General features: G+C 54.4%; 1 protein-coding gene across 12 annotated transcripts; it reads right to left on the bottom strand.

Moving 5' to 3' along the window:
* Positions 1-22: 22 nt before the first annotated feature.
* On the bottom strand, positions 23-10,987 carry BAG6 (BAG cochaperone 6). 12 transcript variants are annotated; one of them, XM_082848591.1, is made up of 26 exons: positions 10,758-10,987; positions 9,995-10,115; positions 8,844-8,961; positions 8,534-8,730; positions 8,241-8,294; positions 8,006-8,080; positions 7,153-7,391; positions 6,535-6,664; positions 5,848-6,045; positions 5,378-5,630; positions 4,946-5,023; positions 4,727-4,834; positions 4,491-4,603; positions 4,295-4,382; positions 3,806-4,089; positions 3,108-3,405; positions 2,780-2,949; positions 2,534-2,587; positions 2,319-2,421; positions 2,103-2,227; positions 1,777-1,923; positions 1,617-1,676; positions 1,363-1,506; positions 1,169-1,276; positions 482-628; positions 23-190 (listed from the first exon to the last, which is right to left on the bottom strand). In XM_082848591.1, the coding sequence occupies exons 2-26, from the start codon at positions 10,100-10,102 to the stop codon at positions 95-97; spliced, it is 3,495 nt and encodes a 1,164-aa protein (XP_082704717.1). In that variant the 5' UTR covers positions 10,103-10,115; positions 10,758-10,987; the 3' UTR covers positions 23-94. The 12 variants fall into 12 exon arrangements, with proteins under 12 accessions (XP_082704717.1, XP_082704722.1, XP_082704723.1 ...); XM_082848596.1 differs by having other exon boundaries at positions 9,995-10,111; positions 10,782-10,987; XM_082848597.1 differs by having other exon boundaries at positions 10,782-10,813.
* Between the last annotated feature and the right edge of the window lie 1,211 nt (positions 10,988-12,198).

Genomic DNA, 12,198 nt, shown 5'->3' with positions numbered 1-12,198 from the left:
AAAGAGCCAGGAAAATCTGACTTTATTTCTTAAATACTGTGAAGGAGGAGGGGAGAAATGGTCCCCTGATGATGGAGGGCCATGGAGCAAAGAGCTAGGGATCCTCAGCAAAAGCCCTGTGGGCATTAGGGAAGCGCTGGGGGCTGTAGTTAGGGTCTTCCTGCAGTCGCTTTTGTATATCAGCCCGGAGCTAGAGAGAGAGAGCAAAGCAGGTTGGAGTGGTACTGACCCAGCCCCTAGGATCCCAGCAAGCACACAGAAGTCATCCCTCAGGAGCTAACATTTCCCCACCAGCCATGTACTGTTCAGTAGCCCAATATGGCATCACTGAGCCTTCCCAGATGCCCCTAGGGGAAAACATTTTAAAACCAAGTAGTAGCCCCAGACTGACCAGTTCATCTCTGAAGGGATCCAGGGAAGAGGGACCCTAGCCCAATCCCTCCCACTAGACCATCCCTATGCTGCTTCAAGGTGGGGGCACCTGCTGCCTGTAGCTCTCCTGAACCTCTGGTGCCTCCAGGTCCCGGCTCAGGCTCTCGGGGCTTGTCAGGGGCCGAGCTCCGGCTGCCTTAGCTGCCCGGCTCACGGCCTCTGAGAGAAGCAGCTGGGGGCCCTCACCCTGCATCGTCTGGGGGATGGGGTTGAAAGGGAAAAGAGGATCAACATCAGATCCAATGTCACCACCCAGCTCACCCTTTCCATGAGTCAACCACTGAGTCTCCATGCTAGCGGAGAGAAGGGAAACAGTCCATGTGTCATTTTGACAACAGAAATGCCTTCCTAATTGTGTTTGGCTCTGGCCAAAAACACCACTGAATGTGCTGGACTTGGTCTTCAAAACAAGAGGGGCAGGATGGGTCAAGCCACCCAGTATTCACAGCTAGCTAGTCCACAAGAGGAAGCCCACCTTAACGACGATGGGCCCTGGTCACATGGGGATTGGGCAGCTGAGGGATGACAAGGACTGCTGACAAACAGACTAATATAAAAGTGTGGGGCAACAACCATGAGCAAGTCTGAGCCAGAAAAGTTTCCTCATCAAATCAGGGGACTAAACTAGGAAGAATTCTTTCCAGCTCTAATTAGTTTGACTCTAAGCATAGTCTGACTCTAAGCACAATGGGGGAATTCAGATAAAGAGCGATCCTCAGGGAAGAGGCAAACCAACCTTGCGTCTCTTGGCAGGCATACCACTGAGGTAGGCATCGCTCAGTGGGGGCTGCGGTTTCACCTTCCGCTGGCTGTGAATGTCCTGCTGGATAATAGGAACCCATTCCTGGGGAGGAAAAGATTAAAAAAATAGTCATTCCCACAACTTTCAGCTGCCTTACTTAGCCCACTGGACCACCTCCTGACACTCACTGGGGGGACTGCAGCTGCCCAAGGTTCTGTGTCGGCTGAAGCTCCATCCTGCTCGTCTCGGGAGCCTCCCTCAGGAGCAGGAGGCGGACCTCGGGACATGGCCTCTTCAGCTGTTGTCCCAGGGGCTGGAGAAGCATTCTCCCGCTGGCAGTCAGACAGTGGGAAGACCCAGGCTTCAGAATTCTCAGCCTCCAGCCCTTCCGGCCCCAGCCCTCCACTCCACATTATCTGGCTCCTCGACCTCTCCCTGGTACCTGAGGCTCAGGGGGAGTTCTCTCTGATCCCTGAATTTCCATTGGCTCCTCAGGAAGCGTCTGTGCAAAAGGACAGAGAAGGAGACCACCACAAAAGGCCCTCTCAGATCTCTGCAGTTCCTTCGAGTCCCCTGACCCCATAGCCCATCAGGTCCCTTACCTGAGGGGGATCACCAACCCTGCGAACATATCTGAGAATGGCATCAGGGCCTACAGGCATGTGCTCCAGCACCACCTGAAGCCTCAGTCCCATCATAGTGGTGAGCCAGCTCACCAAGGACGGATTCACTCCACGAGACATGCGACGCTGGGGGGCAGAAAGCAGACTTGGAACACAAAACCCTCAAACAGCTTTCGAAAGGTACCAAACAGTAAAGGATGGCAGTTTTGAGAAAAAGAAAAAAGAAAAAAAAACTGCAGGATACCAAAGAAAACAGAAACCTGAGGAAACAAAAGGCTGGGAATCTGGGGCTGGGTGATGCTTACAATTCGGCCATTGATGACAGCAGCAAGCTCCATCTGCTGCCCCCCCAAGCAGTGCAGGTTCAGGGCCAGGCATTCAAACAGGCCCTGGTTACACAGCTCTAGCAAACGGGCCCCAAATCCACTGTCTGTGGGTGAGAAATAAGGACGGAATGCTGGCACCCAGCAGCCCTGCACATCCAACACGCCCCATTCACCTGGGCCCAGCGAGCCCCTGACCTGTGCAGTGCATCACGTGAGCAGCAATGCTATTAAACTGCTCTTGGAGAAATTCCAGGTTTGTCCGGATGATGTCCACACCTGGCTGAACTTGCACCAAAGACTGAGAGACAAAACACACACAAGACCCCCAAATCAGAAGCCCTGAGAGACTGGGAGCCGTGGGCTATCCTGACCAGAGCCAGGAGAGGAGGGGATGGGGAAGGGTTACTCACAAAACTCTCCCGCACGTATTCTTCTAGCCCCGTGATCAATGTGTGGGTTGCCGTCTGGAGAGCGGTGTGGGGGGAAGAGAACAGCACAAGTTTAGAACCAAGTCCCACACCCCTCAAGACACTTCCCCCTCCTCCCCAACCAAGCCCAGGGCTTGAGCTGGGGCAGTCACAGCTTTAGGCAACGAACAAAGTTAGGAATAAGGAACTGAAGGTGAGAAGAGTTCTGGGCCCAAGGTCTTCATTTACCCGGATGTTACCAGGTGTGGGTTCCTGGCCACCCAGATAGTGCTGGTGGAAGAAAGATCGCAGCTGGGGCTGGAGCCGCTGCAGTGGCTGGAAATGCCCGTGGAGAAGCATCACCACATCCACCATGGAGAAGTTCTGGCACAGAAGAGAGAGCAGTGCCCCAAAAAATCCTAGGGACAGGGGCAGAAGGGAGCAGTGGTCTTTACCACCTGGCCTGCCCACCAGCCCATCAGCCTCACCCCACCTTGACAATACCCCTAACAAAGGCCATCTACCGTCCCCTGGTTGCCCCTCCCTAGAGAAGGCCAAGGCACCCCCATTTGCTCACCGAGAGCCCCATCAGCCCCAGGCTCAAAGATGTTGCTGGATCCACTGAGGCGTTGTATGAAAGCAGCGATACTTTCACTGCTGCCAGCCCGAGCCCCCAGGGAGCCCAGCAGGGAACTCAGCACACCCTGCACCACCGAGGTGAAAAACTCCAGCGGCAGGCTCTCAGGACCCAGGCCTCCAGGACTCCCTGCGCCACCAGAGGGGGACCCTGGTGGAGGCGCCGTCTGCTGTTCTGGGGCCGGAGGCGGGGGTGGGGGCGGAGGTGGCGGAGGTGGCGGAGCAGCTGTTTGTGTCGCCTGCCCCACAGAGAAGGAAGGAAGAACAGAAGACAAAGTGAGAATGGGGACAAGGGCATAAAAGGGCATCAGGAAGGCACAAATCAACAGGGGTCTGGAAGACGTGGAGCTCTATTCCAGTCTTTGCACCTTAAAGCAGAATACACACTGTAGCTTCTCCAGAGTAGAGTCAGGTTGAGCAGCTGCCTCTCTCCCTGACTGGGTTAGGTCAGAAGGCAGTGACCCAAATTACTATGCTTCGCTCTCCAAGCCCTGTTTTCCTCATCTCCAAAATGGAGGGTTCAGAGTCAATAAATTCCCAAGTTTCCTTCCAAGTGGCAATATAATGGCAACAAGACTCCAGTGCCTGGCTGGGCCCAGGAATAGGAAGGGTGAAGTGAGGAGCAAGCCAGCCACTCACCTGCAAGAAGTCAGTCATGCCCTGGAGAAAGGCAGGGACACCAGGCATCGCCACAGTAATGGTGGGGGAAGCCATGCCAGGCCCTCCAGCCCCTGGCCCTGCAGGCCCCAGCAGGTTCCCCAGGAGCTGAGAGAACTGAAGATCAGAGGCGGAGGGTTGAGGAGGTGGAGGCTGGGCAGGCCCCCCGGGGGCAGGGCCAGCTGTGGTAGCTGTGTTGGTGGTGCCGGCACTGGCTGACGCAGTGGCAGGGGCTGGAGGTGGAGCCATTCCTGGGGTCCCCTGAGCTATAGGGGCCAAAAGAGGAAAGTTGAAATCTCAAGAAAATCAAGACCCCACAGCATCTCCACTCTGGTCTTCCCAATAGGAAAGCAAGAACAAAGGAACATGGAGAGAACTGGGAAGTGCCAGTGAGGAGACCGGGAAGGGAGCATCAGCCTTCAGAGCCAGGGACACCTCTTCAGTTTGAAGTGGCGAAGAACAAGTACTCACCCACAAGAACAGGCTGCATAAGAAGCTGCCCCACGAGGCCACTCACCATCTGGGCTAAAGAGGCATTGGTACCCAGACCAGCGCCCGGCTGAGGGGAGAGGAGAAAGGCAGGCTTTCAGTCTTGGCCTCTCCATGCCCCACCATAGAACTTTCTCCCCACACTCATCCCCAGTGGAACTCCCCCACCCCTACTCACCAGAGCCCCCGAGACTGGGGGCCCCCCAGGATGGGAAGGCCGAGCCTGTGGAGGGGTGGGCCGGGCAATCACCACCCGGGTGGGAGCTGTCGGGAAGCCTGGCACCTGCTGTCCTGTGGGTGGCAGAGGGGAAGAGACCGAAGAGGGCTGAGGGCCGGGCCCCGGCCTGCCAGTGGATGATGCCCACCACCGTGGTCCAGGCCCCACCTCCCAGGCTTCCCCTTTCAGGTCATTACCTGCGGCCGCGGAGGCAACAGCTGCCACCATGGCCTGATGTGTGATCTGGTGGGCGACGGCGTGCATGAACTCAGGGGGCAGGGAGGGCAGCTGGATGTGGGTGGAGCCTGGGGGGTGGGTCTGATGTAACCTTGAACCTGGACCCCCTTCAACCCACCCACTTGGCCCTACCCCTTCTCTACCCAGAGCTCAGCCTGCTCTGATGCCCTCACTCTTACCCAGGGTCTGGCCATGACCAGGGGGTCCTAGGGGGCCAGTGGGAGCACTCGGAACTCCACCGGGCTGTGTGCCAGAATCTGGGCAAGGAGACAGAGAGAGTGGCCCTGAGACAGGCGGGGCCAAGGCCTGACTGTATCCTCCTGAGATCGGCGCGCTTCAGGCTTCCACTCCCCCGACCACAAAGCCTGCCTTTCACTCCATCTAGCCAAGGAGGAGACACTCCCTTCACCATGCAAACAGCTCTCTGAGGACAAGTAGTTCTTCCTGCCCCTCCCCCCCCCACACCAACCAGAAGAGCTTCTGCGCGATCCCCCTGCCACCGCCATCAGCCCTGGCCTCCCCTTCCCCACCCTGGCGCCCTCACACCTCAGCGCCAACCCCACCTCCCACATCGCGCTGCTCTTCTCTGCCAACGACTGTTCCTAACTCACCTTGAATGTTCATGTGCATCATAACCACGGGTTCCACACTCTGGTGGGAAATCCGGATGACCCTTGGGTGGCTGGCGGTCGGTGGGGGAGCCGGTCCTGGCGGGGGAGCCCCCTCAGCCAAAGACTCGACGGTAGTAGAAGAGGGGGCCAAGGACGAGGCCTGCCCAGGACCAGGGGGAGGTGCCTCTGCACTGGGAGTCGGGGGGGGCCGGGTCCCATTCCCCGTCATGGTCACAGTGGTCCCCACATTGATCTGGACGATAGAGGTCGGTGGGGCAGAAGTGAGAAAGACACCAGAGCCTAACCCAGAGCACCCCACGACACACTGTACTTCTAAAGGCTCCTTCATCGTGCGTCACCACGTTTCCAAAGTCTGCTCCCCTTCTAACCTCTTTTGAGCCCAATAGCTATGCTGGATCGTTCCACTGACAGTCCTCCATTCTCCCTCAGGCCAGACTCCCCTGACCCACCTGGATGGGGATGGCCGCCTGCTGGAGCACCATGGGGGTGGTGTAGTGAGACATGGGCCGGACCACATGCAGGTGACGCGGCGGCGCACACGCCAGATTGCAACGCAGGTCAGACAACGCCACAAAGGTGTTGCCCAGCAGCCGCAGGCTCTCCCCCACCAAGTTGATCAAGCGCTGGTCCTCTTCACGGCCCTCTTGCTGTACTCCCCGGGGCCAAACACAGAAAGGCGGAAAACATTAGGCTAGAATCCACCTCGCTAACAAAAACAGCACCTTCTTGAAATTATCACGTTCTCACGTCCTCTACGTCTTCAAGTACGTGCTTAAAAGCTTCTGTGTAAACCACATCTTTGCAAGTGAATTCTGTTTTATACACATTAACAGCTTCCTGATAAAATAAGCCCTACAATGAATCAGTTACCACCTGCTAATCTCACTTACTTTATAAACTTCCTAAATAACTCACTGAGGGGATCAAGAGGGTGCGAGGACAGTGACAGTGGCCATCATAAAGATGTCAGGGAGAAAAAGATTCTCCTTCTCTGTCACGGAGGAAAAGATCACTTCCTTCCAAATCTAAAGGGCAGCTATTCTGTCGAAGGCAGTGCCTTCTGCGGGGGGAAGGGGTGATCTGCATTTCTCCCTGCCCCACTGGGGAGTACTGGGCAAGGGGGTGGGCGGGCTCACATTGTTATTGTAGTCTGTAGTGGCGGCGGCGCCCAGAACCTCATAGTAGCGCTGCAGGAAAGGCTGGAGGCGGCTCTCAAGCCGCTGTAGCTCCTGAAGCACCTCGACATACTCCGCAGGGGAAGGATGGCTGTGGGCAACCCCAAGGGGCAGTGAGCCAAGGCTTCCCTCAGATTCCCAACCTCACCATATCTGCCCTACCTCTTCCTGGCCTCCCAGACCCCTGGCCCAATCCCTTCCTGAACTAGCGGAGCTTCCGTTCCTTAACCTCACCCAGGGGAAGATGAGAAGAGGAAAATAAACTGCTTCCACCCTCCCCACCATACAATCCTGTACCTACAATGGCAAAACACTAACCCTAAAAAACAGACGGGGCCTGTGTGGACTCAGGAAGCACCACTTGGATTTCCTTGCCCCAGGGAGACCAGTGCTTCTGGCTCAGCGGCCAGGCCTAACCCCATTTACCTACACTGGAGCCCCTCCCTGCCCCTCAACACTAACTCTACAGGTATAACCCCTAAGCAATCCTTCCTCTCCCATCAGACCTTCCCTGGTCCTCATACTTCACTTAGAATCCCCAACCCACTCCTACCCCAAAAGGTTCCCTCCATCTCTCACTTGGGTGCGTTTGTGTCTGGGGCAGGTGCTGGGCCTGCTGGGGCTGGGCCGGAAGGGGAGAGCTCTGGGCTCTGGGCAGGGGCGCGCTCCTCCACCTCTTCTGCCTCCATGGGCTCCCGAGGAGGCACTTCACTTTCGACCGGTTCTGATGTTGGAGAGCTCAAGGCTACTGGCTCCGAGGCCACAGCTGGCGTCTGTGGGGGCGCCTGACTCTGCTGGGCTTGGGGTCCCCCTCGGCACTGAAGGTGGGGAAGAGTCAGGACACCAAAGGCAAGATGAGACAGCAGCAGAAAATTACTCAGGTCAAAGCAGACTGAGTGGAGAATGCGCTAACTCGGCTCCCTGAAGGCAGGGCTCTGCATCTACACCTGACTCCCTAGCAACTCCCTAAGACTTACACAAGTTAGATGTGTGATGAATACCTATGATGCTTGCAAACAAATTACTAAAAAAAAGTATGGCCTGGGGTTTCCTAACCTCCAAGAGAAAAGAAGGAAAGGCCACCGGTTGCAAAAGCAAACTAATAAAATTAGGCCATCCCAGTATAAAATATGATAAGCGAGGAATAGAAAAGCATGGAATCCGTATTTAACTGAAAAAACATGCCATGAGAATCATCTGACAAGTCTGCAACAAACTGCCCAGATACCCGGGACTTAGAGAATTGGCAGGGATGAAACAGCCTCACAAAGATACTTTTTCTTCCCGAAAGAATGAAGACTGCAAAGAGATTAGATTAGGAGGGGAGAATCCAGTGGATGTGGCCAGTCATGCCCCCACCCCTAGGCTGAGAAAAAAGGGGTAGGGAGGATGCAGTGAGACAGACAGACCCTAGCCAGCCCTGCCCACTCACCTCCATCCGGGATAGTAAGGTTTGTATATCCCTGATCATGTGCTGAGCCATCACCAGCCGTACTCGGGGCTCACTCTACAACAGGAGAGAGAAGATCAGGACAGGTCTGAGATAAGCCACAAGCTCCACCACCTATTAAACCAGGTCCCAGCCATCTCCTCAGCCAGATCCGCCCCCACTTCATGGCCTCCTTCTCCCAGATCCCCTTCCCTGACCCTCCCAGGCCTCGTGATACCTGAATCGGGGCCTGTTCCATGTTGATGTGAACATCCACAGCAGAGCCGTCACTCTGGGGAAAGGGTAAGGGAAGTTGTTCTGGGAGAAGTCAAATACTAAGGCCCCCGCACTTCCAACTGATTCTCTGGAGCCCCACCCCCTATCTCTTCAAAGACTGAGGCCATCATCAGACCACAGGGCCCTCCAAACCCAATCTAAAGACTGAGACGCCTGTCTTATAAGCTCTTCTTGACTGCTACCACAACCAAAACTACCCCCAGAAAAACCATCCCATGTGAAACACAAGCTTACAGGAAGATTGAAGGTTCCAACCATGACATAGCTGTTGGCATTCCGGTCATGAACAGAGGCCCCAGGCCCCCGAGTACCAGGTGGGGGTCCCCCACCATGGGTGGCTGAGGCAGACCCTGTTCCAGAAGACGCTCCAGAAGGGAGCTGAGTCTGAGGAGGAGCCCGTTCCACAAGGTGGATAACCTTTCCCCCAACATCTGCAGAAAAAAAGATTTACACCGAAACATTGTATGATCAGGTAAACCCACGGCCTCAGCTCATCCCTCTGAACAGCAGCGGCAGCTCTGAACTGCCTCCCCCACCCCCTTACTGTATTCCTGGAGCTTCTTATCATCCTGCAGAACTCGCCCCTGATAGATAAGCCGCTGTTTCTCAGAGGGGATGCTGACAGAAGCAGCAATGTGCTCCTTAAACTCCTTTACATTCATCTGTAAGGAAGACGAGACATAAATAGGAATCTGGGAATGGAAGAAAAAGGAAGGACAGCAGAGGGACAACCGACTTGTGAGGGGTAAAAACCATCCCATCATAAAATCACTACCTGCCTGTCTTAACTGTGAGGTTAATTATTGTGCAAAGCCCTGAACTAAGGCAGCACCTGTCAATATACATACAATAAACATGAGGAACTTCAGGTTATAAACCTAGGACAAAACTACAGGGTTGAAAAACAGAAAAGTCAACTGACATTCTCTTCTCTCCTTCTCTGCCTGGCTCCCAAAGTAATGTGTGTGTCTAAAGATACCGGTGACCCCTCCCCAAACACAGAACGATACCAACACTGTAATCTCAAAGCTAAAAGCAGTGACAAAGAAGATGGAGTAGAAAATCAGATTAAGGAAGGCAGATTCAAGCAAGAAGAAAGAAAAAAGGGCAAGCCAGAAAAACATTTTTCCTAACTAGACAACTGACTCTTAAAGAGTACCAAGCTGTTTACGTACATCTAATCACACAAGCCTACGTGGTCTCCTTAAATACATGTAACACCGTGTTTAAAACTATAAATTAACCACCTCAAAATTTTGTCTATTAGAGCTCTACCTGCATTATGAGCATTACAGCATCTGATTTCTATCCTTTAAATACACAGTACAGACGTCACCAGTTTTTGTTTTGAAGACACATTTGTATTTTAGGTCTGTGTGTTCTCTTTCCTTTCCCAAAGGCAGGAGCCGTGTCTCTCCCTTTGGGCTGGGATTCATCTATGATGTTGGAATACAGATTCCTCCTTCCTTCTTTCTCTCTGCACTGAGTTTTATCCAGGTGGAGTAAGGCAAAAGAAAATCTGCCTTCCCCAACAAAAACCAAAGAGGAAACATCAGAAAATGTTCTGGCTACAATATGAACAAAGGAATTAATGAAAGAAAATGTGAAAACCAGAAAATTAGGCTCTTCTCTCAGAATAAGGAACCTATAAGAGGAAGAGTTAATGGGTGTCTCCCAGAAGTACTGGGGTCTCACCTGGGCCCCCACAATAAAGGTCCGGGTCTGAGAGTCCAGGGTCTTCACCAGCACCTCCAGGCTGTCAGGTTCCTCCATAGTGGTACTGGTACTATCATTGGGCTCCATGGCTGACAGCTCTCTAAGGAAGAATGTTATGAGGGAGGTCCGCTGTCGCCCAGAGCAGATTTTTATATACCCGGAAGCCTCCCCGGCCCGAGACTCCGCCCCAATACCTAAAGAGTTTCTCTCACACAGGCACACACACTCACACCCTCCCCCATTCCCCTTCAGATTCCGGGGCACAGGGAGAGAAACACAAAGGGCAAGAGATCGACGGCACAGGGATCTGGAGGACGGCAGGTGGGAGGGCCTCCACGATGCCAATCACAATAAGGGAGGGCCAGTCGGGCTAGGAAGCAGAGAAGGAAGGAAACACAAGACCAGTGTCATCACTGGTCGCGATAAGACAAGGGCCCGAGAAGTAGGCAAACCCTGGGACAACGAGAGACCGAGGGTCGCGCCAGACTATGCGGAGAAAGTGGTTTCGCGCACGCGCGCCACGCCACGCCACGCCCATCGAACCCGCCTAAGTCGCCACAGACCCGAAACGACGGACACTCACGGTGGGCCAGCTCTGCTAGCTGACTGCCTCCCTCTTCCACCTACCCTCGGTGCTCTAGCAGAGCGACGCAACCAACACAGACCAAACACACCCCCACACACACCAAACACACACACACCCCACAACCCCGCAGCTCCGCCCCCGACTTTCCCACTGTACCGTCACTTCCGGCCTCCCCCCAACCTGCCTCCGATGGCCACTTCCGTTTCCGACAGTATTTGGGGATCGCGAGGCGGTACTTCCGGCTCCCCCCAGGTCCCCAAGCTTTACTTTTGTGGGGCACGACGAGAAAGTCCGCGGCCCCAAATAGTGAGTTCCTGGGGGCTAAACGGGCCGGGGCCGGCCTAGATGGGAGGGAGCCGAGCACCCCGAAGAGCCGCCGCCGCCGCCGCCGCCCGGGGGACCGTACTGCGCTTGCGTGCCTCGCACTACGCATGCGTACACACTTAGGCATCTCCCCACCCCCGCCGGCGCTGTCCATTTGTTACGTGCGCGCGCTTAAGCAGTAGGGGGTTGTGGTGGCCCCTATAAATGCCTGAAAAAAAATTATCAGGTGGGACTCTTCGACTCCCTCGAGAGCGGCTTTAAACAGTTATATGGATCTTGGAGTTTGGAGACTGGGGATTGTGCCTCGCTAATCTATGTTAAAATCTTGGCCGGCAGAGAATTTGAGGCGGCACTGTCCTGGCCAGCTAGAATACTGTCTTCCTCTTACCATCGTCCTCGTTGCGCCACTCCTTCGGCGCTTCCGGAAGTCACCCTTTCCATAGGCGGTTGGAGGTGGCTCTCGAGCTGATTTGCGTGCGGTGGCGTCGTTGGGTTTGACCTCAGTTTTGCCCGGTGGGCGTTTTGTGGCGCCATGTTCTTCCCCGGCGGTGTGCGGCCGAGGGGACACGCCATGTTTTGGAGAAGCTAAGGATTTACTGCCTTTCAGGACTTTTGTCTAAAAAAGGACGCCTCCGAGTTTGGGAATTGGGAGCAAATAGAGTTACACTGGACCGAAACACAAGACTCTGACCCTGGGGAATTGAAAGGGCCGCCTAAGGGCTTCTGCGGGCCGGAGGTCCGGGGAGATTATCGTCCCTCTGTCCTCTTCTCCCCCAGCCCCTCGGGCAGGGGCCTGGGCCCCGCGGTGCTGCCAGTGTGCCTGCCTGTGGTGCCCACCCTTTCTGAGATTTGTAGTTTATACCTAAGTCCCAGTACTGTTTCAATTAAGAGTTCTAGTAAGCACCTGTACATGAGCCCCTAGTTTGTGCCAGCCAGTTTGTTGAGGGTTTCACGTACTGTCATATTTAAAAGGCTTTCAACATCTGAGATAAGTATTACATACACTTTACAGGTGAGTACACCTAGGCGAATGTCAGTGGCAGAACTGACAAATTCAGGCCTACCACACTCCCTTGGGTCAATCACTTCTACTTTACTGCCACAATAACTTGTATCTTAGGTTTTTTTATTAAAAATGTCAAATATTAGCCCAAAACAGTAATAATGAACCCTCATATACACATCATCCAAAGTTTATTCTTTATTAATGAATTTATTTTTGCTGTGTTGGGTCTTTGTTTCTGTGCGAGGGCTTTCTCTAGTTGTGGCAAGC

The sequence above is a fragment of the Leucopleurus acutus genome (genome assembly GCF_964270905.1).
Source record: "Leucopleurus acutus genome assembly, chromosome: 10".
Classification (NCBI taxonomy): Eukaryota; Metazoa; Chordata; class Mammalia; order Artiodactyla; family Delphinidae; genus Leucopleurus; species Leucopleurus acutus.
This window is presented reverse-complemented; position numbering and strand designations above follow the sequence as displayed.